The sequence below is a fragment of the Platalea leucorodia genome (assembly GCF_965183815.1).
Source record: "Platalea leucorodia genome assembly, chromosome: 11".
Lineage (NCBI taxonomy): Eukaryota > Metazoa > Chordata > Aves > Pelecaniformes > Threskiornithidae > Platalea > Platalea leucorodia.
The window spans coordinates 6434210-6458860 of record NC_138833.1 but is presented as its reverse complement, the minus strand read 5'-3'; the positions used below and the strand labels follow the sequence as shown (position 1 = coordinate 6458860).

The following is a 24651-nucleotide window of genomic DNA, read 5'->3' as shown; positions in this document are numbered from 1 at the left end:
AACTCTTGCCACAAAAAGAGCTGAAACTATGATACTAATTAAAACCACACTCTTTGGTATCAAGAAGACATGCTATTATTTTCTTTTTTTGCTCATGAGAAGCTGTTAATATGGGCAATGCGTCTGGAACATTTTCCTTCCAAACGCCATGCTCCGTACCCCCTCCTGCTCAGGTCGGCTGGTTTATGAACTTGTCAGCAGTCTGGGGTGGGAAGGCTCATATTTACAAGAATAGATTTTTTTTTTTTTTTTTTAATAACAAACCATTTGCCATCTTAATGTTATGAAAAGCACATCAAGAAAGAAACCAAAAGCTTTACACTGCATGAAAGGTGACAAGCTAAAGAACTGTCCTGCCCTGGTGCCCAATGGGCCAAACCAAGGGATGAATTTCGCTAAAATATACTAAACGTTTTGAAGAACAGCTCCGACTTTGCCAGGACGTTCAGTGCAGACCAGGAAGGGATGTGGGTTGTACTGTGTACCGCTGCTGATCCACCCTGGCGTAAGGTCTGTTAAAGAAAGAGGTAAGATTTCATGCTCATTTTACCCCATCTAGTTTGGATGCTTCTAAGGTCTCCATTACTGTCGTATCAGCACCTCATAAACATTAACGAAATTATCCTTATAACATTTCAGGGAAAAATGCTATTATCACATTTAAAGGATGGAAAATTAAGGCACAAAAAAAAAAACCAAACCACCAAAGGCCAGATTTGTGTTCAATGCGATATTCAAAAGCATCCATGTGTATCCGGAGAGGTCTAAGTCCGGCTAAAAAACGAATTTCCTTGTCCAAGACCAAAAAGCTGTGTCTTGTTCAGAGCAGTAATTGCACCGCAGAAGTGCAGGAAGCAGAGAGACCCAGCTGCTTTGGTCCAGTCCTCCCGGAGCCCCGATTTCCAAGTCCCCACCGATTTCACACAGCGTCCTGGATGCTGCCTGCTCCGCCAGCGCAGCTCCGCAGTGGGTCAGGCAGGCTGCCACGGCCAGCGGCTGCCTGCGAAAGAGCTGGCCTTAGTCTCGACAGAAGCATCTGCACTGCTCACGAGGAAAACAAAAGTGGCAGGAGGGATCCCCCAGGAAGGCACTTGTCCCGCAAGTGTCACTCTCGGGACCACAAAAGTAAATAATGTTTCATCAGAGCAATTTGGTTTCTGGTTTCTGTTTGGGAGCGTGGCTTTTGCTGTGTTGACTCAAAACAAAACTCAGCTTCCCTTTTTCACAGCCACAAAGATGCCAGATTTTAATTCCTGGTGGTGCAAAGTGCAGGCAGTGGAGGAGGGGGCCTTTGAGGGCTGAGATTTTTTTTTTCCCTCCCGTGATATTTTAGCTTTGAGCAAGCTCCTGCCTGGTTAGCAAGCTTCTACGTTCGCCAACAATACAGAAGAACTGCCTAAGTTACAAAAACAAGTTAATACGTAAAAAATATGACTTCAGCAAAGAAGTTAAGCTCGATGGGTGAACACGCTGTAATTTGTTGCATGCTTCCATTGTGCGGGGATCCAAAGTAATAAAATATTCCTGTAACGCTAGAACCGTGAGGCCCAGCCCCAGTACGATGTTCGGATTCCAGTATTAGCTCTGCCACACCATCCCCTGGCTCACCGCTGAGAGGAGCCTCATGTTGCCTACCTCCCCAGCACAGCGCTCCCCTTGCCCTCCTATTTTGAATTTCACTCCAAAGAAAGATCAAGTAACAAAGTTATTGTGGAGGTGGCCACGACACTGGGATGCCGAGATGACATCTCACGGCAATGTAACGCAACTGTAAAGCGCAAACCCATCCGCATCCAAAGCATCACCAGAAAATCCCAGGCTGCGGAGCTTGGTTTTACGGCCGCGGGGGAGGGCTCGCAAGGGCACGGGCTGCCTCGCAAACCCCACATCCCCTCTCTCCTGCTTTTCATTTGAGGCTGACAGGCGAAGCTCGAACACATCATTACAGCCTTGAGGAGGCTGCTAAAGGTAACACTCATGTTACAAATGAATTAATAGGAAACACTTACCTTCCCCACTAGCTTGCCTTTCCTGTTCATGCAAAGGTAGAAGTCTGTCTCCTTCCCTTTGATCCGGACTTGACTGCCAAAAGTGTCTGTTTCCACTAGAAGCTGGGCTTGTAAAGGAAGAAGAAAAAAAAGCATTTACCAATGTGGTCCCATTAAGTCAGAGCGTGCAAAGCTCATCAGCGCGTTGTCCCGTTACCTCCACCTGAACCACACCACACTGGGATGCTCTGCAAGGGAGCAACCCAAGGATCCAGCCGGGGGCTGAGCTCCAGGCTTGGTCACAGGTGCAGATCGGCCACGTCTCCACTGACTCCTCTGCAGATGCTCCGGATTTAATGCCAGTTTAGCACAGAACATGCATACACACGTGTGCGCTCCATCGGTCCACACCCACCCCCACCACCCCATCAGCAATATAAAGCTCAATGCTAATGCTCTCCTTCATGCTGCAGGAGGGTTCTTGGAGAATAAGAACATGGATTTTATCCTCATGAAGATAAAAGATTAGCATGACAAGAATGAAAATCCTTTCCCCACAGCCAGCAGCCCTCAAACACATCAGAGAAGAGGTCCGGCCACACACTCCTGGTGCAAAACATCACAGTCATCTCCTGAAGATCACCGCAACAGCTAGCAGGGGAGAAAGTCAGCACTGCTTGTTCTGTCTGACAAACACCCGCCCTACAGAGGTCCTCCTCTGTGTGTCTAGCTATGTTCCCAGGAGGTCACTAATTGCTTTCTGGCAGTCCAGGTCCATGACTCCTGCTCTAGCTGGGAGAAATATGGCCAATCTCATAGTGCCTCGCACATTTATTGAGGCCAGAGCTGGTTTGCAGCATTGCCAGGAACCGTGGTACAGGACAAATTTCTGCTACATCTTCATAAACCACCTGCCCCGACACAATTGTATTTGCAGAAGTGGCCGAGCTGCCACCCAGATGCGTAGCGTGCCATCAGCACCTCGAAAACCTAGACACGGCCGAATTCAGCGTTTTACTCCCTCTCTGATCTAAACATGAATTCCAGTCATGCTCGAGGTTCGGATTCCAGGAATTTCCCTGGAGAGGCAGGAACATGCAGACTGGACATTTTGGTTCAGATCCATCTCCGATATGCAGGGGGAGAAAGGAGACAGGGTCGAAACACAATGCAAGAATGTGTAAGTGTCAGCAAGTGCAAATCCACGGTCCTGCTCTGGAAATACTCACGCTTGTAAGACCCGAGCCTTACCGTAGAAACACGGCTTTTGCCAAACTCTGGAGAATGTTTGATCTGTGCTGCAAAAAGTCACATTCTTTTTGGCATTCATATTTCAAACTTTAAAACCCTCTAAGAGCATATATGTTCACTGTAAGGATTTACCATGGGGATAGAAATAGGAGTTTGTTTCATTTAAACACATTAATATTTTTCCCACTTGTAAAGTCAGCTTTTGGCTTCTGCAGCAGTGCAAATATCACAAACCTTTAACTCACAAGGGCCCTAAACGGAGTTTTCCCTTTGCAGCTCAATCACATATGCAAGTTCAGAGTTTTCCAGTTACTAGCTGCTTACATTTATTTAGATATATTTGTTAAACCTTGATCACAGGATATTTAAAGAATGACTTCTTTCTGACAGCAAGTGGGATAATGCCTGTATTATAGCAGAATTATTACTTGCAATCATGCATAAATATGGATATTTATCTAAGTCTTTCAGAAACGCACCATGGTTTTGGGTATCTGTGATGGAGAGCAGCTTGCCAGCGACAGCCGGGTGCTGCGGGCTTTCTCTCTGCACCTGCCAAGGTGGTATCGAACCAGTGACCACTTAAGCGAGGAAGGGCCACAAGAACCAGAAATATCGCATCCTAGTAAGGATATAAGGATGAGCAAAGTCAGGATGGGGGAGGATGGCACAGGGTCAAAGATGGGTCTTCAAGGGGAAGATGAGCAACATGGTATATAACTTGGTGAATGCCCAGTGCTTCAAGTTGTCCAGGGAAGCTGCTGAGATGCAACACAGCCTTAATAGAGAAGGGAATAGCCAAAGGTATAACTATCTTTAAAGAGGTTGACTGTGAAAGGGCTTCCCCTCAAATGAGCAAGGGCATTAGAGAGGACTAATGGTCAACCTCAGACGGGGAGAGCAGCAGCCCGCACATGAGGGAAGGCGATGGAGCCAGCACAAGAGGTCCCAAAGATTGTCCCAAGGACCACAGCCAACACCCAGAGCACCAAGGAGTCGCCCACAGATGTACAGTGATGAACCCACCCAGGCACACAAACAGACCTGGGGCCACCCACCGAAGGGGTCAAGTGAGGGCTCCACAGCTTGCACACAGGCAAGAACCGGACACGGCAAGTTCCCATCTGAGCTGCAAGGCATTCCCCCTCCGTTCCAGTCTCAGCACTGTGACTAAAGCTGCTAAGAATAACGCTTAATATCAGATATGGGGTTTGGCCAGCCAAAGTGGGAGGTAACGTTGATAAAGCACTCCACCGCGAGAGCCTTCATCCGCGGTCGCACCGGACAGTCAGCAACCCGCACCTCTCCGACGCAGGTCCCCCCGGCAGCCCGCGCTCAGACGGACAAACACGGGGCACGCCAGCTCACGTTCCCCACCCCCTCGCTCTGCAGCCAGTATGAGTAATATCCAAGCTGATTTTAATTTGAAAAATATCACCTTAAAAAGATGCCGGTTCCCTGCTGTGAAAATTAAAACCATCTGGATGGAGTGATTTCAAATAATTAATCTAGGTCTCCTTTGACACCGCGACTAATTAAAATATGATACCTTCCTCCCCCTTTTTAAATAAAGAATTTAAATAAAGTTTAAAGATCTAATAAAATAATGTCATAATTTAGAACTAAATGGAAGTCACCTTTCCTGCGGGCCACAAAGGTTACGCCGGCGCTGAGACCCCTCCCGGGCTAGTGCCACAGCACGGACCGAGCAGCAGCAGATGGGCAAGCACCCACTGCGACACCCACGCCAGTAAATACATCGGCATACATACCCCAGTGCCCCGAGGAGGCTCGCGAGCCCCAGAGATCATCCTGCACCCAATGTCTACGAGCGGGGAGCAGAGGGAAGGAGGTTCAGCAGATGCTGCCTGCTCCCCGCTGTGACCCTAGCTGCCGACGTACAGGCTAAGGCCACCCATAGGTACCCACTTCTGAAAAATCTGAGTCTTAAGATGCTGGAAACACATTCTTATTTCTAGGGATCCTTGACCTCCTTTCCTATGAGAGATGAGTGCAGCTTTAGGGTTGGGTTCATAACCCAGTTGGTTTCCAGCCTAAGGCACCCCTTACAGCTGATTCTCCTTTTTACAACAGGCATCTAAATAGAGGAGGATTTGCCCCTCTCTCCCTAAATTCTCTCAGAAGCCCAGACAGCGACCTTGGACAACACATCTAGTCAGCTAAAATCAGCTGGGATGAATCCCAGCCCTGAACGCTGAAACAAGAGTTTCTGGGGGATGGAGGCTGGCCCAGCAGAAGGGGCTGCTGAGGTCTCCCACCCCACTCACACGTGGCAGGAGAAGAGCTCAGTCACCACCAACAGGATTTAAATTAATGTAAACTGGATTTGGCTTGCTGTCTTGTTTCTGTGATAAAGATGCTACGGCCACAACGAAAGCGCCAGGGAAAATCCAAGAGAATTTCCATTGAGAGCTCCAGTAAAATAAGTCCCACCAAGCTGGAGCAGTGTCCCCATGGCAGTCTGCTGCTCAGGACACCTGCCTTCCAGCTCCATTAGTCCCTGGATACACCATAGAGAGATAACAATCTTTATTTTCCAAAGCCCTGCACTCTAGCCTTCAGATCAGGTATTATTGTTTAAATTCTTTGACAGCTAGATATTCTGATATATTTTCCAGGGGGGGAAAAAAAAAAAAGAGCTAAAGAGAAAAGATGTCTTTAGAGGGTGAGATCTTCTGCTACATGCTTTTGCCTTATTGGCCCATTTAACCTAAACCTTCCTGAAAACTCCCACTGGAAGAGATTGGAATTCCTCACATGTCTAGGTGAAAAGGATTACATATATATGTTGAAAAGCTATCTTCCAGCTAAGAAAACATGAAGTCAGGGAGATATGTGAAGGTGGCAGAAAATATGCCAAATTATCTTTCAAATATTTCCTGGGAGTGGGAGTACAGGAGCCAGAAAAACATGGGGCAAGAAAGGAGAAAGAGGGCACCTGAGAAGTGTGAGGTTTACATGTACCTATCACAAAAGCCTAAGCACCAGCCAGTTTCAGATAAATAAAGAGATAAAGGGGAAAACACAACGAAGGTGCAGAAGGATAGCATACTTTGAGTCTATCCTCCATTGCCTTTTTTTTTTCCCCCAGGTATAAATCCTGCAAAAGGAACCGCAGAGAAAAAGAAACTACAGCCGCTTACGCTGCCCATGGGCATCTTGAAGCAAGCCAGCTAAAACAGATTTCCTGGGGAAAAGGTTCTCAGAGGGGACCAAGATTTTGTTGCTTCTGTTGCACTTTTTTCCTTGTGCAATTACAAAGTCGGGGAAACTATTCTTGGCTCTTGAAACCATTTCCAGTTAATGAAGAGGACGGATGCGCAGATACGCTGAGGTTGGGACCACAGCATCTGTGACGGAGAGCGGCTTTCCAGTTTAGTAACTCTGATGCTATCAACCAAGACGAAGCGCATTTCCATAGTTCACAGCACACATCGCATCTGATGGGAGAGTAAGATTTACTCTCTGGTAAGCCTGAATCTTCCAGCGAGAACCCCAGCATGGCCAAGGGTGCTTAAAATAGCTGAAACCTGTTCAAACACGGCATACCCCCTACCAAAACCATGTGAATCCCTTACATGACCACAACATAGAGGAGAACGACCCCGTCTCCACTTCACATTCATGACGTAATGACGAGGGAATAATGCCAAAATTAGGTAAAGTCTGGAGGGTCTAATAAAGCCCGCAAGCTATGAATAAGTAAGGGAATCTAGGCTGCATCCTCAAGTTTTGTTTGCACACTTGTATATTCCTCCAGACTGTATCATTTTAAATAGTTATAACGCATAGAACCCAACTCCCTTCTCAATTATTCAGGTCCAAATCAGGAGTAACCACCGAAATCAATAAGGCTGGTGCTCAGGAGGGCAGAGCTCTGACCCACATACCACTGCAATTAGCTCATTCAGTCTGTCTTGAGCAAGCATAAGATATGTATGTCAAATTATTAAAAGGGATGGTCGTGGGGAGGAGGAGTAAGAGCAGCTCCAAGATCCAGGCTCCAGGTGTTTTCTTTTTTAAGCCATCGCTTTGCACAACCAAGGGAACTACCCGGTGTTAGAGCGGGGGACTGCACAGGGAGCAGTGCACCCAGTCTTAACCCAGGCTTTTAAAAATGCCATCTCTCTAAATGAGGTTTTCTTTTAAACCTCATTTAGACATCATATCTTTTACTCGGTCAGTTGATGCAGTTAGGGAAAAAGACACGATCTGGAGCACGTGAGCCCCTTGGAGCATCAACACATCAATACACGCCAAGCGCCAAGTCCCCCGCGGCACTTCTCCATGCCCGATTTTGGGGCGGGAAGGGGAGCAGGACAGAGGGCTCTGTGTGAACAAAGGAAAGACTGCAGAGACAACCTGCCACCCGCGTAACAGCCTTAGTAGCTCTCAGGAACCAGACAGGTTAAATATTTGCATGGGAGACATCAGAAGAAAATCTATAACGCAGCAAAGACCTCAAAGGCACTTACATTGCAGCAACCTGATCCTGCAAATACTTTCACACAAAGGACTTCACACACATCGGAAGTCCCTCGAGTGCTGATAAAGACCCCTACATGGCTTCAGGGTCCCAACTCTGCCACCAGCAGCATGGTTGGACACGCCGGGAGCACGGCTTTGGACACGGAGGTGCGAGCTTTCCCCCTCCCCAGCCCTCCGCAGGGCTGTCTCCTCACCCTGCCTACCTGCAACCGCCCCAAGGGCTTGATGTGATGGAGAAAAGTGCAGGATCACAGCACTTTTAACAGAGAAACAAGGGCTAAAGTTCCTCTTTCTGGCACACTCTGGGACACCTTCCTCTGGGTTTCACCTCTGCACTGGCTGATAGGAGCTTCAGTCTCTGGGCGATGCTTTCAGGCACTCTCATCTGCTAACAGCAACCTAACACCAAGAAGGCGTCCTGTCCCATTTCCAGGACGCTGAGCTATCCCCTCAGCGCTCACTGGGCACGTCTACATGACACGAGGCCAAGACATGCGGAAATATCCACGCTGGTGCCAACCACGCCAGCCTGAGTACCCAGCCCAAGGCAGATGTGCGAGCACGACACACTGCCGCAGGCACTTAACCCCGCGGGGCGCACAGACCGAGATATTCAGGTACTAAAATATCACTCGCATACTAGTGAAACCTCCACTATTTAAGCCTGTCACACCGTTGCAGTGGTCTCACCTGTAGGGACACCCACCCAAAAAATTCCACTACCAGTTCAGCGGTGACTAACAAAACCTGCCCAGGGAATGATGCTGTTCCCCGAGCACCCCAGGGACCATCTCGGGGAGAGTCTACCTCCTCACCCTGGAGGAGACCTGTTGCTTATGCCAGAAGGGCAATGTCAAGGAAAAAAGAATATTCTGAAACAAAGTACTCTTTTCAGGGTTGCCCACTCTGGCTCCTGAAGGATGACAAAGCTTCCAGACGTGGTCCCTATAAAACGACTCCATTCACCACATCCTGGGAGAAGCTTAAATGAAAATTTGCTAATTTGAGGTCTTTAATCAGTCCACACACATGAAAATTGTTTAATAATTTAGCTGATATAAGACGAGAATAAATACGAAGGTAGGTCTTACAGATTTTGCCCAACATAAATAAAAAGTTAATAAATCACAGAACCTGTGATTCTGTCAAAAACAAAAAATAAACAATATCTGAGGACAATATTAAAATTGTAACAGTTACATGTTACTGGCCCGAGCCTGCACTACCCAGAGTCATCGTTTACCCAGGTGAAAAATGAATGTAAAATACTGTCATTCTGACACAGAGCCATTTGCACCCATTTGGAGATCTAAGAAAACAGGATTCAGCAGTGGGGAATCAGACTTGGCCTCTTGCAGAAGTTTTATACATAATTCACCATAAGAGACACTAAAAATATTTTGGCAGTTGCTTCAATGATGGTGAATAAGCTTATTTAGACAAGACTCAGTAAAACTGGAGGCGATAGGTTGTGTGCTTTAAAAACGCCTGGGCGGGGAGCGGCAGCAAACAAATTCTGCACTGAACTTTGCCACCTGCACACTCGCAATGACTAAGAAGTAGGCCTGGAAAGAGAAACGTTAAAAATGTTAGCACAGAAATTCCTCTATCTCACCAGGGTGTCTTGCTGCCTCCAAACACAGCTCAAGTGGACAGTATTGCTACAGAGGCAGGAAAACTGCTTGACAAGCTGCCAGGCTCCGAGTCTGGAATTAGTGAAGGATGAGCCTCAAAAAAGTTCAGAAGCTCTGTAATGCTTGAAAAAGCACCTGAAATGAAAAATAAAGGGCCAAAGCCTGATGTCTTTGATCATTCTCATTTGAATAAACTCCTACTGACATAGTCAAGCCCAACAGACAAGGATCTCAGAACCTGGCCCGGAACGCCTCGCTGAAACCCATCCAAAGCACTGGAGTCTCCTGGGTCTGGAAATAGCGTGAACCTTTCCCATCCTGCAGAGAGTTAGAATTACTGCAAGAACAAACCCTGCTGAAGTTATTTTGACTTGTTCCCAGTCTCAGCTGAACCCCCCCAAAAATACTAACGTACACAAAAATAACAGTAAGCAGAGAATGACAACTATGGGAACCCCACGTACTCTTGCTTCTCCAAAGCTGCTTTCTTTGTGGCCAGAAGCGTAGGACAGACCACATTTACTCTGAAGCACTCGCCCACCTCTCTTGGGCAACCTGGTGGTTGGCCGCTCGTCCTCGGCAATGAAGTAGGTGTTATGTTAGCACCACCATACCCTCTTACCGAGGAGTCCCAAACACATAAATCTCTCCTGTATGCCAACACCATGATGGTTTCACATACTCCAAAAGTTAGTCCATCCAGGCTCCGCTGTTGTATTTGTGAGTGCTCCAAAATGGGGCTAATCGGGAGAAACGTAGAGCATTTGCAGCGTTAGTTGAATTAAGATTATCAGCCGTGCCTGATATAAAAAGATGCAACGTTCTACCACGCAGGTTTTATTATTCTGTGCCCTCCAGTAAAAGTTAAAATTATGACAATTAATTTTATGGTTAGGAATATAAGCACGCTCGTGCATTTTCTCAAAGGAGCTCATTGTAACTTTCCCTTCTTCCAGCAAATAGAAAATATGCTGAAAATAAAGTTGCAGGATGCTCCAGTATTTTCAATGGGATTCTTGTGGCTCTGGAACCCAGAGGAGCGCAGGCAGCAGCACAACCTACCAGAAAAAAATGTTCTGGCACATGGGGAAAATTCCTCTGTGTTTTAAGATTTTAAACAGGGTTTGCTCTTACAAATGGACGCAAACGCAATTTCAAAGATACCTGACTTTTTAATGCTTGTGCTGCCGACGCTCACTTTTGCCATATAAAAGATAACATACTATTAAATGAAGTATACACGATTGTCACTCTTAGATTATGAGAGTGTGACTATTTTTGGGTACAGGTTGGAAGAGGTGGACAAGAACTGATCTTCTATAGCACCAGGGGAGACACATCCCCTGGAACCAGCTGCAGCCAAAGCGAGTCCCCGGGGTGCAGCACCTTGGAGGGGGTTCTCCGCATCGGTCCCTTTGGAAAGGTCTCTCCGTACAGACACAGCACAACTGTTTCAACTATTCTCAGAGCAGCGGCAACGGAAATAACAACAAAATTCAGATATCACGTGAACTCTGCCTTTAGCACCTTTGGTTTCATATATTTATTTTTGGAAACGCATTCATCGCGGGGCTTTTCTTAAACTATTACCCCCAGCCCACAGCATAGGTAAGACTATTTACTTGCCTTTTACTGCATTTTAATTGTAGGAGAAGTTTTTAAAGTCTTTTTTTTTCCTCATTTCTAGAGTCATTTGGGACAAAAGGCATCTGGCACTGGATATTTAAATAAGACCTGTCAGAACTGTAAAATTAGTTTTACGTTTTAATAAAGGTACTTTTAAAATCTCAAATATAATTCTGCATTCAAACCATAAGTGTTTGGATTAAGAAAAGGAGATCCCATGTTAAATCCTAATATAAAAAGTAAACTGAGTACAGAACTAAGCCAGTCCTCATGTGTGGTGTTATAAACAAGAGCAGCAAAGAAAAGAATCAATATCTCTAATAGCTTATTTTGGGGTATTCTGGGCTTAAAGAATCAGCGTTGACAGTGTAAATTCTGTATTATGTTATTTGTTACTTATCCCAGTTTCAATTTATCTAGAGACCCACGTCACCTATAAAGCTCAGACTCAGTCCCGTGTTTCCATCCAAAATTTTCTCAGCGCCTTTCTCTCCTCCCTGCCCTAGAGCACCCTTCCCTCCTCTCCCCACCCTGGAGGGGGCGGCTCCGTGGATCCGCGCTGGGGACGGTCCCTCGAGGCAGCGGGTGCCACGCTGGCAGGCGACGCCGCTGCTGTAGGTGTCCAGACTGTACCCGCCCTAACAGGGACAGACAGAGCCCGTTTAGCCGAGGGCTCGTCGGCCAGCTCTTTCATCAGCACATAATCCACTTCGAAAAATCTTCAGACATACAGACAAAGGACAAAACCTAAAGGACAAACCCTACTTCCCGCACTCGCTACCCCGTGCCAGCAAGCACGTCCCTCCTCCCCACCGGGACACCTCGCTGCTCTCCTATTTTATCTCCTTCTACAGTCTTTGGAGCAGACAGGAGAAGGAAATTCCCCACTGCTATTTATACATAGCAGACTTGAAATATTTAAAAGCAGCCCTGACGGGCACATCTCCGTGCCAAGCCTGAGGAGCAGGGCTTCCCCTCACCTTCGCCATGGGAGGATGAAGCCACCTGAGAAACCTGCCAAGGTGGCCAAGGCACCCCATGCTTGCTGCCACCACCTGAGCTCCGCCGACCACTGCTGCTGCAAGAGGTGCCCACGACACCCCTCACTGCCAGAGCCACCGGCACGAAGGAGCCCAAGGGGCACACAACCCATGGGGCAAGAGACAGCCCTTGGCAAACAACACCTTAACTGCAAGGGCTTTATAGCGCAGAGCTGCAGCCACCCTGGGACTGACCCACGGCAGAAGACAGTCATTTCTCCATCCGGGACTCCAAAGGAGCAAAGGAACCTGCTAACTTGAACAAAGGAGCTTCTTCGCAAGCTCCTGGTGGGGAAAGCAGATGGCTTTCCGTAAATCCAGGTGCCCACCAGGCCTGGCCCTCCACCGAGGTCATGAAGTGAGCAGAGACCCTTCGCAGATCAGGGGAGCGGGAAGGGAAGAGCCGCAAGTGCAGGCGGGCTCAGGCCAGCCTCCAGCCTCCCCCACAGCAACCGCCGCGCTGCCCTCCTCCCCGCCTCCAGCTGCCCCGACCTGGTGTTTCGCTGCAGGTCCACCTCCGGTGTGAAGAGTTAAAGCTCATCCCCCAACAGGCACGAATGAAAAGGAGACAAAAAAGCAGGATGCTGGTGAATGACAGCAGTGGGTGGCCGCCGGCCCCTGGCTGGCGCGCTCTGCATACAACAGGCACAGCCAAGTGTGTCTGGCACCAGACAATTATTTCGCTGGAGGTGTGTGAGGCGGGAGCGCCGAGAGCCATTCTCACGGCGAAGCAACCAGCCATGTCGGCTAACAAAACCGCTCGCCAGGAAGCGTCCCTCTTCTTGCTCCCATCTCTTCACTGGGGTTGGTTTTTTTGGGTTTTTTTTCTGTGTTGTCCTTCCTGCTGGGGCATTTGCAGCGCTGAAAAAAAAGCAGGTCAAACATCCCCAAATGGTGTATTTAGTGCTTCCCCTCGGGTTTCCGTGGCTTCCCTGCCATTTTCCTACTGGACTTGGGAGTGCAGCAGTATTTATGGGGTAGCGAGCTGACCCCTCGGCTGCGGTGGGCGAGTGCCTGACGTTAAGTGCTGCTAATGCGTTTTGCATTTGTGCTCCGGGGCAGGAAATCTCAACTTCCAGTGCCAAGGGGTTAATTATAATTTATATAGCAAGATCTCAGGCTGTGGGTTGTTTTTTTTTTTCTCCAGCTAATTAAGAGGTACAATTACCTTTGAGAATCAAAGGGATATTTTGGTACCCAGCTCTTAGAAACAGATTACAGGCACTTAAAACACAAGGACATCTTTGCTTTTCTACACGTGCTTAGTTTTTTATTTAGATCATTAACAAGAAACTGTCATATTCCTGATCCACCATCACAATGTACTGGAGCCCACCTATGGAAGCCATTGCAATAGGGTAACACAGAGCATTGCAGCTTTCCCAGTGATGACCTACGTTTCCAACGACATGTTTTACTGATACCTCACCTGCCGCTCAGGGCCCTGGCAAAACTTTCTGCTTATTAATTAACAAAGCTTCATGATAACCTTGAGGTGAGTAATACCTAAACAGACCAGCCTGTGCTCAGACTGCAAGCCCAGGGCTACTTACTCTCAAGACAAGTAGCAGGTTGATGAGTATTATTGCTGTATTAGTAATAATTATTACTACATCGCCCCAGACAGCATGGCAGCCCCTCTGCATTGCCGTCTTCTGCCCAATGGCCCAGTGCAAACAGGGGGGGACCACTCGCCATGCAGACCTTGGGAACTGGAGCCAAGGGATAATTAGCCCCACTGGTACCCAGGGTAGACACCAGCACCCAGCGTGCAGCACCCGTGGGACCCACCTCCAGCAGCTCCAGCCGAGGGGAGGCGCAGGGCAAACAGCGCTGGGCTCTCCTGGGTAGCGTTGAGCAGGCTCATGCCCTGCCTGGGGCTGGGGCATCGCTGGGAGCGACTCCATCACCTCCCGCAATCTCCCTCTGTCAGCTCCTTGCCTTCATGTTTGTGCAGAGGTTTAACAGTTACAGGTCTCTCTCACCACTCTCAGAGGTGTTTGCTGAGCCATTTGCAAAGGGTTAATGTAATTGAATATTCAGATGTAGGGAGAGGGGGGGTTGGGCTAAAGACAGCAAGAAAAGGTTCTGGGGAACCCTTAAAGTCCTGCTCCGGGGAGTCACTAGAGTTACCCACGCAATGTAGGCTGCAACCTCAGCTTGACTTGGCACAGGCTGCGCAAATACATCTTCCCCCATTCATTATTTTTTAGGGATGCAGTGGGCTATTACTCTGGGAAATTAAGTGCTTAAGTTAGAAACTGATGCTGTATAATTGTCAGCAGACCACATATGCCGCAGGCTCTCACGCATCCGTACCAGCGGCCTCCACCCTGACCCAAACCACAGCTAGAAGCAGACGTGAGGCTGGCAGTGGCAATGAAGACCAACCCTTTTGCTAAAGAGGGGGTCAGCATTAGGACGAAGAGGAACGCCTGTCCATGTGGATTAGAAATGAAGCTCATGCTGGGAAAGCCAACAGGGGAGCTCAGCAACTGGTAGCCAACATCAGGAACCCTCTGCCTACGGCTTGATTACACCGTGGCGGGTTTATCGGGCTGCCCTTTGATGTGCCGACAGCAGCAAACTTGCTGTGTTGAATTTGCTGCAGAGCAGGCGGAAGCATACAAACCAAAAACACGCCGTGTGAAGCATTATTGTTAAATTAGGAGGAGATAACACAGGCGACACGTCGGCATGGAGAGGTGCTGACTGACACTGCTCATCTCAAAGGAGCTCGGAGAAGTTCATTTAGAAACCTGACAATCAACACGTCCTACAGGTATTTCTATCCCTTGAAGCCACTCGTTGATAGGCGACGGCCAGAGAAAGGGCCCATCAGTTGTCATAAGCCATTTTACAAGAAGATCTACAAAACGACGCAAACCTGTACCAAGCAGAGTGTTTCCAGTACTATGGGAGTCACCAAACGGAATATTCTGCTTCACTGTGGGAGACTAACTGCAAATCAGGAAGGCTTTCCTACGTAAAGGTTGAGAATAATCAGGGTCAAAGAGGGGATGGTATTTTTTAGAGGGTTTATTACTGTGTACAGGAAGGTGTCTCTCTCCTCGCACCGGGTACGGCAACGGGTGCTGGTGCGGGCAAGAGGCTGGGAAAGGACCTGGCTCAGCACTGGAAAAAGCAAGACGCGTATTACAAAACTGTTGCTTGTAGTCCCAGCTTAAGTCACTAACCTACATGACGTTCAGTGAAAAGGACTTGTAAACGCTTAATCAGCAACACGACCGAGTTATATAGGAAAGAAAAAGAAAGGAAGGGCAGATCCAGAGGGAAATACATATACACCAGCATTATCTTTCCCTACAGCTTGCTGTTTATTGAAGAAGCAGCAGAAGCTCCAGTGCACTTCAGAATACAAATGCTGACATGGAAATTCAGAGCCCTGAACCGCTTCCAACAGGGAAAATATACTGACCGCAGTCTGTTTGGAGGTCAAACAAAATCAATAGCCTTTCTCTCCAGTCTGTCTCTAAACTAAGCTTCTTTCAAAGACATCCAGAGAAAATGGATCATCTTTTGTTGTTGTGTGTGGTTTTGGGTTGGGCTTTTTTTGTTTTGCTTTTTTTAAGTGGTCAAACATTCATACGAGTATAAGAAACTCCTTCCTCCCTCAACATACTGAAAGGATTGTATAGAGGTCAAAACGGCCTATCAGTTTTACTACACAATAGATGAGTTATCCAGTTCTTGGGGAGGAAACCAAGCTGGAAGCCGCTTAACACTCGGTAAGAGAGGAAAAAATAAATCAATGTATTTGCTTGATCAGGGTACGTTTAAAGCTGGTTGTCAATTAGTTCAACACAGTTTGCTGTTACAGAGCACAACAATTTAGCCCCAGGAGCTGAAGTTTGCTGCGTTTCCTCAGATTCCTCCTGCTGAGAGACAGATATTGGCTGCAGCCAGGTCAGGCACCGAGGAGGAGGAGGAGTGAGGCTGAAGTCACAGCCACAGAGCGGGAGCCAGTGAATGGGAGCCTGACATCGGATACAGCAGGACTGGGGACTCCTTCCTTCCCTTCCAAGTACAGAGTCAACCGGATTCGTGTCCAGAAAGGAGCAGAGATGATAACTGGTTATTGCACTGGTACAAAGCGTGCCTCTCCACTCTGCGGCACACACCTTTTGAGATAAACCACACTTTATATACCCTTGTGCGAGGGTATCATCTTTACAGATATAAGTGGGTTACCCCATGCTGAGGGAAAGGGCAGAAGGACTAAAGTGGTAGAATGGAAAACTTTGCCTACGACCATTTTTTTTTTTAAATACTATAAATTCTTAAAAATCTCAATATAAAAATCACAAGGAGAAAAGGGAGGGACAAACCACGAAAAGACACTTCCTAAGGGTCCCACCAAATGCATCCAAAGGAGAACCACTGTCTTCAAAGCAACGGATCACTGATGACTTTATCTGCCAGTTCTGTTCTGACAATCAGTGTTGCAAGACACTCACCAAACAACAAAATAATTTAGGCTGGGAAGGTTCTCCAGAGGTCATCCAGCTCAGCCTCTGCTCAGAGCAGGACCATCAGGGCTGGAGACCATCGCTCCTCAGCTGTGCTCCAGCTCCCCGGCAACAGGTTGCTCTTCCCAAGAAAGCTGACATCCTTGTCTTGATTTAAGCATACCTAAGGGTGCGTGGTCAGTGCGTCACAGATGTGGCTAGAAAGGGACAGGCACATCTGCAGCTGACTTGGGCCCCAGCACCAGCAAAACTGAGGACAGACCTCAGCAGGGGGGAGCTGCCCGTGGCCATGAGCCTCTGCCGTCCCTGCAGCCACAGTCCATGGAGCCACACTGATTCATGTTTACCCAATGGGCATCCCACACCGCTGATGTTTGCTGCTGTCGGTACTTATACTAGCTATATTAAAGCTACTATATGTCTCTAACTCCCCTTCCGAGTGCAGCACACGTGCAGCACGCCAGCACCGGCAGCGACGCGCATCCTGACTCATCCGCCGCCCTGCACTCACATATGCCGCAGAAGAAGGGTTTGTTCCGCCAGCCGTCGTAAAGGGCACCTCATTTCTGAGCGAACATATTTAGCCTCTTCTAATTAGGATCTTAGCTTCTTCTCGTGCCCACACAGGTCTAACAGTTCCAGTGCTAGAAAATCCTGGTGAAGCTCAAAACAGGTTACAGCAACAGTCACCATCAAATATTCACCCAAACTCATTATGGTTGCAAGAAGAACCAAGGCTACTAGCTAGAAACAAAAGTGCAGTTTCTTTGCAATGCTTTTTATCTCCCCTCCTCCAGTCCTCCCAGGTGGAACAATTTACCCGGTGACTATACAGCTCTTACATTTGCTTGTTAGCACCCCCAAATTAGTAGGTGTAAAGTCAATATCCTTTTGCCTATTTACTCCTAATGAGTCACCAGTGAGAAACTTAACTTGAAAAAAACGGTTACAAATGCAGATGCAGAAGCAAATGAAATAAAGGCAAGAATCACCGCTGAGCAAACGTCGCACAAAAGCAAGGGGCTGGGCACACCACGCAGCACCCTACCATTGTCACCGGCTAAAACCTAACAGCTTTGATTTGCCTCCCACCGGCTAAAATGGTTTGAAATGCAAGGTCTTAACAAAGGTGCAAGACACAGGAGGAATGGGAGGCACTGCTGGGCACTTAATCTCCTTTCAGTCTCACACAGGAGCTCCAGGAATGGCTCTGCTGAAGCCGGTGGAGTTTCATGAGTGTAGGAAAGAGGATAATCAGGCCTCAGTTGTAACAGAGATCCAGCCCTGTGATCCCTCCATGCAACCAGCAGAAACGTTATTTGGGATTTGTACTGAAGTTACCTTTAGGCAAGCTCCTTTGCTGCTGGAACCTGGGACAATATCACTGATCCCAACAGGACAAGACCAGCTTTCAGCAGCTGTGGAGTTCACCCTCTGCCTCGACACAATGTGTGATTTGAAGCGAGGAACCCAAAGCACCCCCGAGTCTGCTTCAGCACCCACCCCTGCAAAAATCTGCCAGAGCAGTAACAGGGGTTTTGTGGTGAGGATACCCCTCGCGCCCATACCACACGGGGCGCGTGGACACACTGTGAGCCTCGTGACTGTTCCTGGCCAAGCGTTGGGGACATTTGGACATTATTTTTTTATATTTATCTGGTGTTTACGTGCCATCCTATTCTTAGCCCTTCCCTGCTGCTTCTCCACACTGAGGTCTTCACCGCCTCCAGCAGCTGTGGGTGATGTCCCCTGCTGCTAGAGCTCCCCTCTCACATCCGACCACCCGTTTCCTCTCCTGCTTGTCCTTCCAAAAGCACTTGAGAACATCAGGTATAAACCAAACCATACCAGCTGCGCCAACTTGAAGCCAGGTTCCCAAGCGTATGTCGCCTACCATATGCTCAAACGTCAACGGCTTGCGTCACCATTGCGCCGCTCAGGCGCAACATCCGCTCCTCCTCCGTCCCACCAGCCCAGCTCTTGGATGAGGAACAGAAGCAGCCAAGCAGCGTCAGGGAACAAGGGACTCCTCTCCACGGCACTACCTGGGGCTGGATCCTTCCAGCCAGCACAGCTGCCATCCAGTTGTGATCACTGGGAAACTGCTTGTTGGAGAAGACCCAAAACTCGTTACAGCTAGAAGGCGGCAGGGTCACGGCAGATGGCAGGATTTTTTTCTTATTGCTTTGGGAAGAAAGGCGCCCTTTTTGGCAGCTGCAAATGCAGAGGAGGAGAAGGCCTTTTAGGCACTCATTTCAGCTCTCAGAGACGAGGGCAAAATAAATCCGAACGCTACCCAGTGATTCTTCAAGCTCAACCACTCCAGGTAGCATCAGCAAAGGACAAGCACATCCCCAAAGCAACTACAGCAGAAGTCAGGGACAAAAAGCTCAGGAGACATTTAGAAGGTCTCAGCTCCTACATCACCATAAAAGCATGAATTGTCTGTTACGGGCATTCAGAAAATACTTAAAATTCATCAGGGACCAAAGTGTGCGCTATTTATTGCTGGCACAGCTCATTAAAAGGGATGCTCACAGAGTGCAGCCATGCAACCATCTCCTTTCAACCCCTTCTCTTCCTCACAGTAAGAAAAAATAGGGGTTTTTTTACTGGGCCTTCTCACTCCCTTTACTTCCAGCTCGCCTTCCCTTCTTGCGAGCGCTGAGACCGCAGACGCTCTACACGTGTTCTCCTCTGCATCCGACTGGCAGGCAGTCTGGAAAATGCCAGTATTGGAACGGCCTGAATTCAGCGGTTTCTGAATGCTGATCGGACACTATTTCGTTCAAGCCACAGATAGTCATTTTTGGGGGGTATTTTCAGCTCCCTTTTTGGACTCTTCCAGATTTCCAAGCGTCATGCATCAGCAATTTCTCCTCTTCGGAGCTTCATTATTTTTCACCTTTCCGCCGAGCCTCAGGCTCAGTGCAATTTTGTAGGGGACCGGGCTCTTCCCTCCTCTTCCAGACGGCCACGCAATGCTACTGGCGTTGTTAATGTTTGCTGTGCTCCACCTCGCAGCTGCGGAAATTCCTGACTATCTGGTTTTTGAAAGAGCTGAGGTGAAATCCGAGCGGTTAAAGTGCCTTATTTTTTTATAAAGTCTAACACCTTTCTTGAGGAAACCTCAACCTGAAAACAGGAATGGTCTCACAGCATCTAAAAACACCAAATAATTACTTCTAACCAGGCTAACCGATGTGGTCTCCATTACCACCATCTCTTTAGCATCTCTCCATTTGCAATGCTTTTATCCTGACGGCACATCTATGGGGTGAGGGAATGGTGCAACCCTTGTTTTGGACATGAGGGAGGGACACACAAGGAGACTGAGAGGATTAAATTTGTGCCCCTTCGTTATACATGAGGAGCAAAGGTCCTTCTCTCTCCACTGTCTAGAGGGTCCAGCCTCAGTGTCCCACCACCTAGGCCAGGCAAAGTGGAGCACGGGAGATGCTCCAGCTGAGCGACTTGGCTACCACCACCACCATTAAGTCTCCAGCAAAGCAAGCTACTCACTTTAGGTCTCTCAAACGGCAACCTAGCGAGATCCCATGTTATCCTCACGCAGAAGCTACACACCAAGTTTTGAATTTCCCATCCTGTCTTTAATTAGGCACGTTCTTAATAAGGCTATTGACATTTTTCATTTCCTCCAAACGTTTCTTATGAAGGACAAATCTCAGGGGCCACTTGACAACATGCGTGGTAATGTACACCAAAGCCAAAATTACAAGACAATTTGTTGACAATGTTTTCCTTCCCCTCTCTCCAAAGTAAAAGCAATTAAAAAACCCTTTCAGAAATGTAGACTAGCCTATGTGCAGGGTGCTTTTAATTGCATCCCAAGAACCGACTTGAATTCATGACTGGCCGAATGCTTAGATATGGGAAAACCTCAGGTACCACAATACAAGGCTTGATAACAGACACTAACATAAAACAACTGCAATAAACTCAAAGGAGCGCTCTCAGCATTTGTGCACAGAACCACTCATGGCCTAGAAATATATTTAAAATTATCCAAACTTATTCCAGAACTTCATCACAGAATCATAGAATGGTTTGGGTTGGATGGGATCCTAAAGATCATCTCCCAGTATCCACCCGGCAGTCCCCAGGTACAAATTTCAGATAAAAGTAATCTTTGTGCTGATACGCACAGTGCCTTTTCAGAGTCACGGAGGAGAAAGGGAAGCCCTAACTTTGTTTCTGCGTTATTTCATCACAGCCAGGGAAGAACATTTAGCAAAGCAGCTGCTTGAGCTTCATGGGAAAAAACCATAATCACAGCAAGGCAGGAACAGATAATATCATATTGACCTATCTTCAGGGTCTGGCATTCACATTTTCATAAAGTGTCTCGGAAGATAAATCACTATACTAATAATATTTGTATTGATTATCTAAACTGAAGCAGCAATCGACTCCATTGTCTCACTTCCTCTTAAATTGCTCACAGATGGGATCCTATTTCCTATTCTGCATTTCTAATGGGAACACTTAAATCACAGCACAGAATTATATACACACACAAACTGTTAACAAAAACCCTTTTATGACTTGCATGAAAATAAAGATTTTTCACTTTGTAGCTCGCTTTCCACTCCACACAGAAATTAAAAATGACAAATTATCAGCAGACCTCTAAATTATTTCTCCTCGTTATTTCTGGGTCCCTAATATTTACTGACAGACAGGCCTATGTTTTCCAAACCCTGATCAGTGATTATGGAGACTTGAAGTTTGGACACAGAGCTAAAAGGTGATTTTTTTTTTTTTTTTTTCTGCGAAAGTGAAGGCTCTTTAAGCTATCTCAAAGTCCAGAAGTAGGGAAATCACAAATCACTGTAGTGTCGGAGGAAAAAATAAACACCAGCTTCTGCTGTTACTACAGGTACAAAACAGTGAATGCTGCAGAAGGAGCTGAACTTCAGGTGTGAAGCTGGCCGCAGTGGGAGTTTGGGGTAGCAGCTATCGAAACCAAAGTAAAGGAAATTGGCAACAAATATGTTGTTTGAAATAGGTTCATCATGACTCAAAAAGCAAAAGGCTTGGATTTTTCTTCCCAAACTTCTCATCCCGCCCTAGCAGAGCTTTCCCCTGCCCTAGCACAGGCACAGAATACGGCAGAATAAAAAATAAAAATGTCTTAAACGTACAGATGGTTCCTGTGAGATGCTTACAGTGCATTTCAAATGGCTGCTGAACCTTTCAGAGTCGCCTGGCAGGTGAGGGCAGCCCCGGCTCCAGCCCGGGAGCTCCAGCTCCAGCTCCAGCCGCCCCGCGCGTGGTTCAACACAGCAGCGAGCCGGCGGCAGCGCTTCAGTTCATCCCCACACCTGCTTTCAAAGGAAAACTTCGCTACTGCTCCACTGCAGAGGAGAAGGGGAGACATTTTGAGGTTAAAAAAAAAAAAATAAAGCAATCAGGGGATGTTGGGCAAGAAGGGAAAAAAGCCAGAGCCACAACACAGCAGCTGGACGGCGAAGGCTTCTCCGGCTCAGGCCAGTCCCCAGGACCCATATGACTGTACAGCTGCCATGGTGAATGATCATCCCTTACGCTGAGGTCAGCTCTGCCCCCGGGCTAAGTAAGTGAAAATAAATGGTTTAGAAGATAAAAGGTCTTTTAAAAAAATTATTTGTCTTGTTGTCATGTCAAAACTGTAATGGGAAGAGACTGGAGGCAGCGATACGTCGTTTAAATAGGAAACAGCCATCCTGATGGTTCTGTGGAATAAATTACAAAGCAAATCACAGTTCATGCTGGGTATGGGGCTGAGCTGCACCGGGACGCACAGCCCCTTCGCACATACCTGGCTCCTGGGAAGAAAAGCAGGTTTCTGAATGCCCAGCCTGTGGAAATACAGCTATATTTAACTAACCCCAATTACTACTTGGGTTACATCTCCCATCTTTCTTGTAGGTTAATTCTGCGCCTTCCAGCCACAATGAGTTTAGTTTTTTCTTCCTGATCTTCCCAGGAGGGGGATCAAAATTGATTTTAACTATTCTAGGAAGGGAAAGGGTTAATCAGGTTTCCCAAGGCAGCTTGCTGTTAAGGTGCCAGAAATGCTGAGGGGAAAGAATGACTTGCTAAAGATGGGACAATGGCACTGGTATTTTGCATTTGTTTCCAGGCTTTGAGATAGAACAAATGGGAGTCATTAGTGAAATGAGTTTAGGGAGTTCTAAATTAGCTGTCAGGCTGCCAAACCCAAAGAAGTGCTATGTCAGCTCATTAATTCTGGAGAGCACAGGATTACCCAAACCTAGGAAGGAATCCTGCAAAATTTAGAGTCAATTAAAGGAGGCTATTTTGCTATAATAATATTTTCCACACATATTACACCTCCTCATGGAACAGAGCCCACTTCTACCACAAATGAAATCTCTGGCGGGATGGAGTGTGGCTGATGTCTAGACAGCTGTAATGTGCTCTCCATGGGCTTGTCCACTGGCATCTCTGGGAAGCTCCAGCTAGAACAGACGGCGGGGACTGCGAGCTGCGGAGCACATCACCCAGCCGGGGTGGCCCCAGGAAGGAGGCACCCATCTCCCCGAGCTCCTTGCCTTCCCCGTACCACCCAAAAAAGCACATGGGTACGGGGTGTGATGTTCCATACCAGGAACGCCCGGGACACGTGGAGGCGTCATGCATGGCGTCATGCATGCACACCGCCTCTTGAATTTGCTTCCCTCCTTGGTCTGCCTGACCCCGGATTCATCAAGACCCTGCTAGCAAACCCATGCTTTGTTAAGATCCCCAAACCTCCCGTCTCACGAGCATCTCTCGAGTCCTGAGCTAAAGCCCACTGAACTCAGGGGGACTCTTCGAGGACTTCGCTGGCTCAGGGCCCATCCCCCTGGGCGGCTGAAAACGCTGGCTGCGATGGGATGCCGAGAAGCAGAGGTGCCACACCTGTGCGCTGCCCTTGCGAGCGGTGTCCTCAAACAAAGCCTCCCGTGCTATAGACTAGAAGGTTTATAAAATAGATGGTTTATAAAATAGATGGTTTATAACCTTCTAGGGGACCCAAGAGGTTTTTTGAACTGTGCTAGACTAGGTCAACGGACAAAATACTACTGGATAGCAACCTGGAACACACTGACTAATAATCTACCTACATATACCGCATCCCAGCCTTCAGGACACCCAAGCACTTGCCGCAAATAAAAGTTACCTCCACAGAGAGGGCAAGCCCAAAGCCCTCTCACACCCCCCTCGCCTCTCTCCTGATGGTTATCACTTCTCATCTCCCCGCAGGACAGCAGTAGCCAGGGACAAATTAAAACAAAAATCACATGGCTGTGAAATATAAATGAGGCAAAAAATGCCTTCACCCAAGCAAGAGGGCTCTGTCTCCCCAACTGCACCGGATACAAAGATCGTGAACAAACAGGATAGAATGTCTTCTGCCTTTTGTGAAATGAAAATAAATGAAAGGATCTAAGGTTTCAGGTCACTGATCCCTCTCTTCCCTATCTGTACCATTTATCGGAGGTAGAATATAAAGGTTCCAGGTCCCTTTCTTTTTTTTGTCAGCACTTTAATGGTTGTTTTTTCTCCTTCCCCCTTTCATTTTCTGAATGAAAGGACCACTTAGGAACCTGTAAAGTAATAATAAGCTTATAACAGGAATACTGTTTTTCTGGGCTGGTGCAAACTCCTGAATAGGTTGAAGAGATTAAAGTAAAAATGCAATCTGTAAATAGATCAGTCTTTTAATTAGTTTATAGTCTGTTAGGAGATAATATTTTGCTCACATAGATCGTCTGTTATCTAAAGATCTCAGAGTACTTTAGGAACATCAATTAAGCCTTAAAAAAAAAAAAAAAAAACAACCTTGGGAGATAGGTAAGTGTGTTTAGATTAATTAGGGTTGCTGTGAGCAGCAGGCATTATTATTAGATTTAATTTAGTCCAATAATTGACTTATCTGTTAATGGATTCTAATTCATCTGAGAAGGGATCAAATCCATCTGATTAAAAGGATTACATCGACTCAATTAATTCTATTAACTGACTTAATTTGCCATTTAATAATTTGACACATGGGGCCAGATGTTGGCCCCGAAGAACACATAAACCAAAAATTACATACCGG

At 47.3% G+C, this 24651-nt stretch overlaps 1 protein-coding gene across 1 annotated transcript in view; it reads right to left on the bottom strand.

Moving 5' to 3' along the window:
* FGF18 (fibroblast growth factor 18) overlaps positions 1–24651 on the bottom strand; it is a gene marked incomplete at both ends in the record, with an annotated part of 73362 nt that overhangs the window by 17274 nt on the left and 31437 nt on the right. Inside the window, one exon of the mRNA XM_082323935.1 lies at positions 2010–2116. Coding sequence (XP_082180061.1) covers positions 2010–2116 — 107 coding nt within the window. The remainder of the gene's footprint in view (positions 1–2009; positions 2117–24651) is intronic.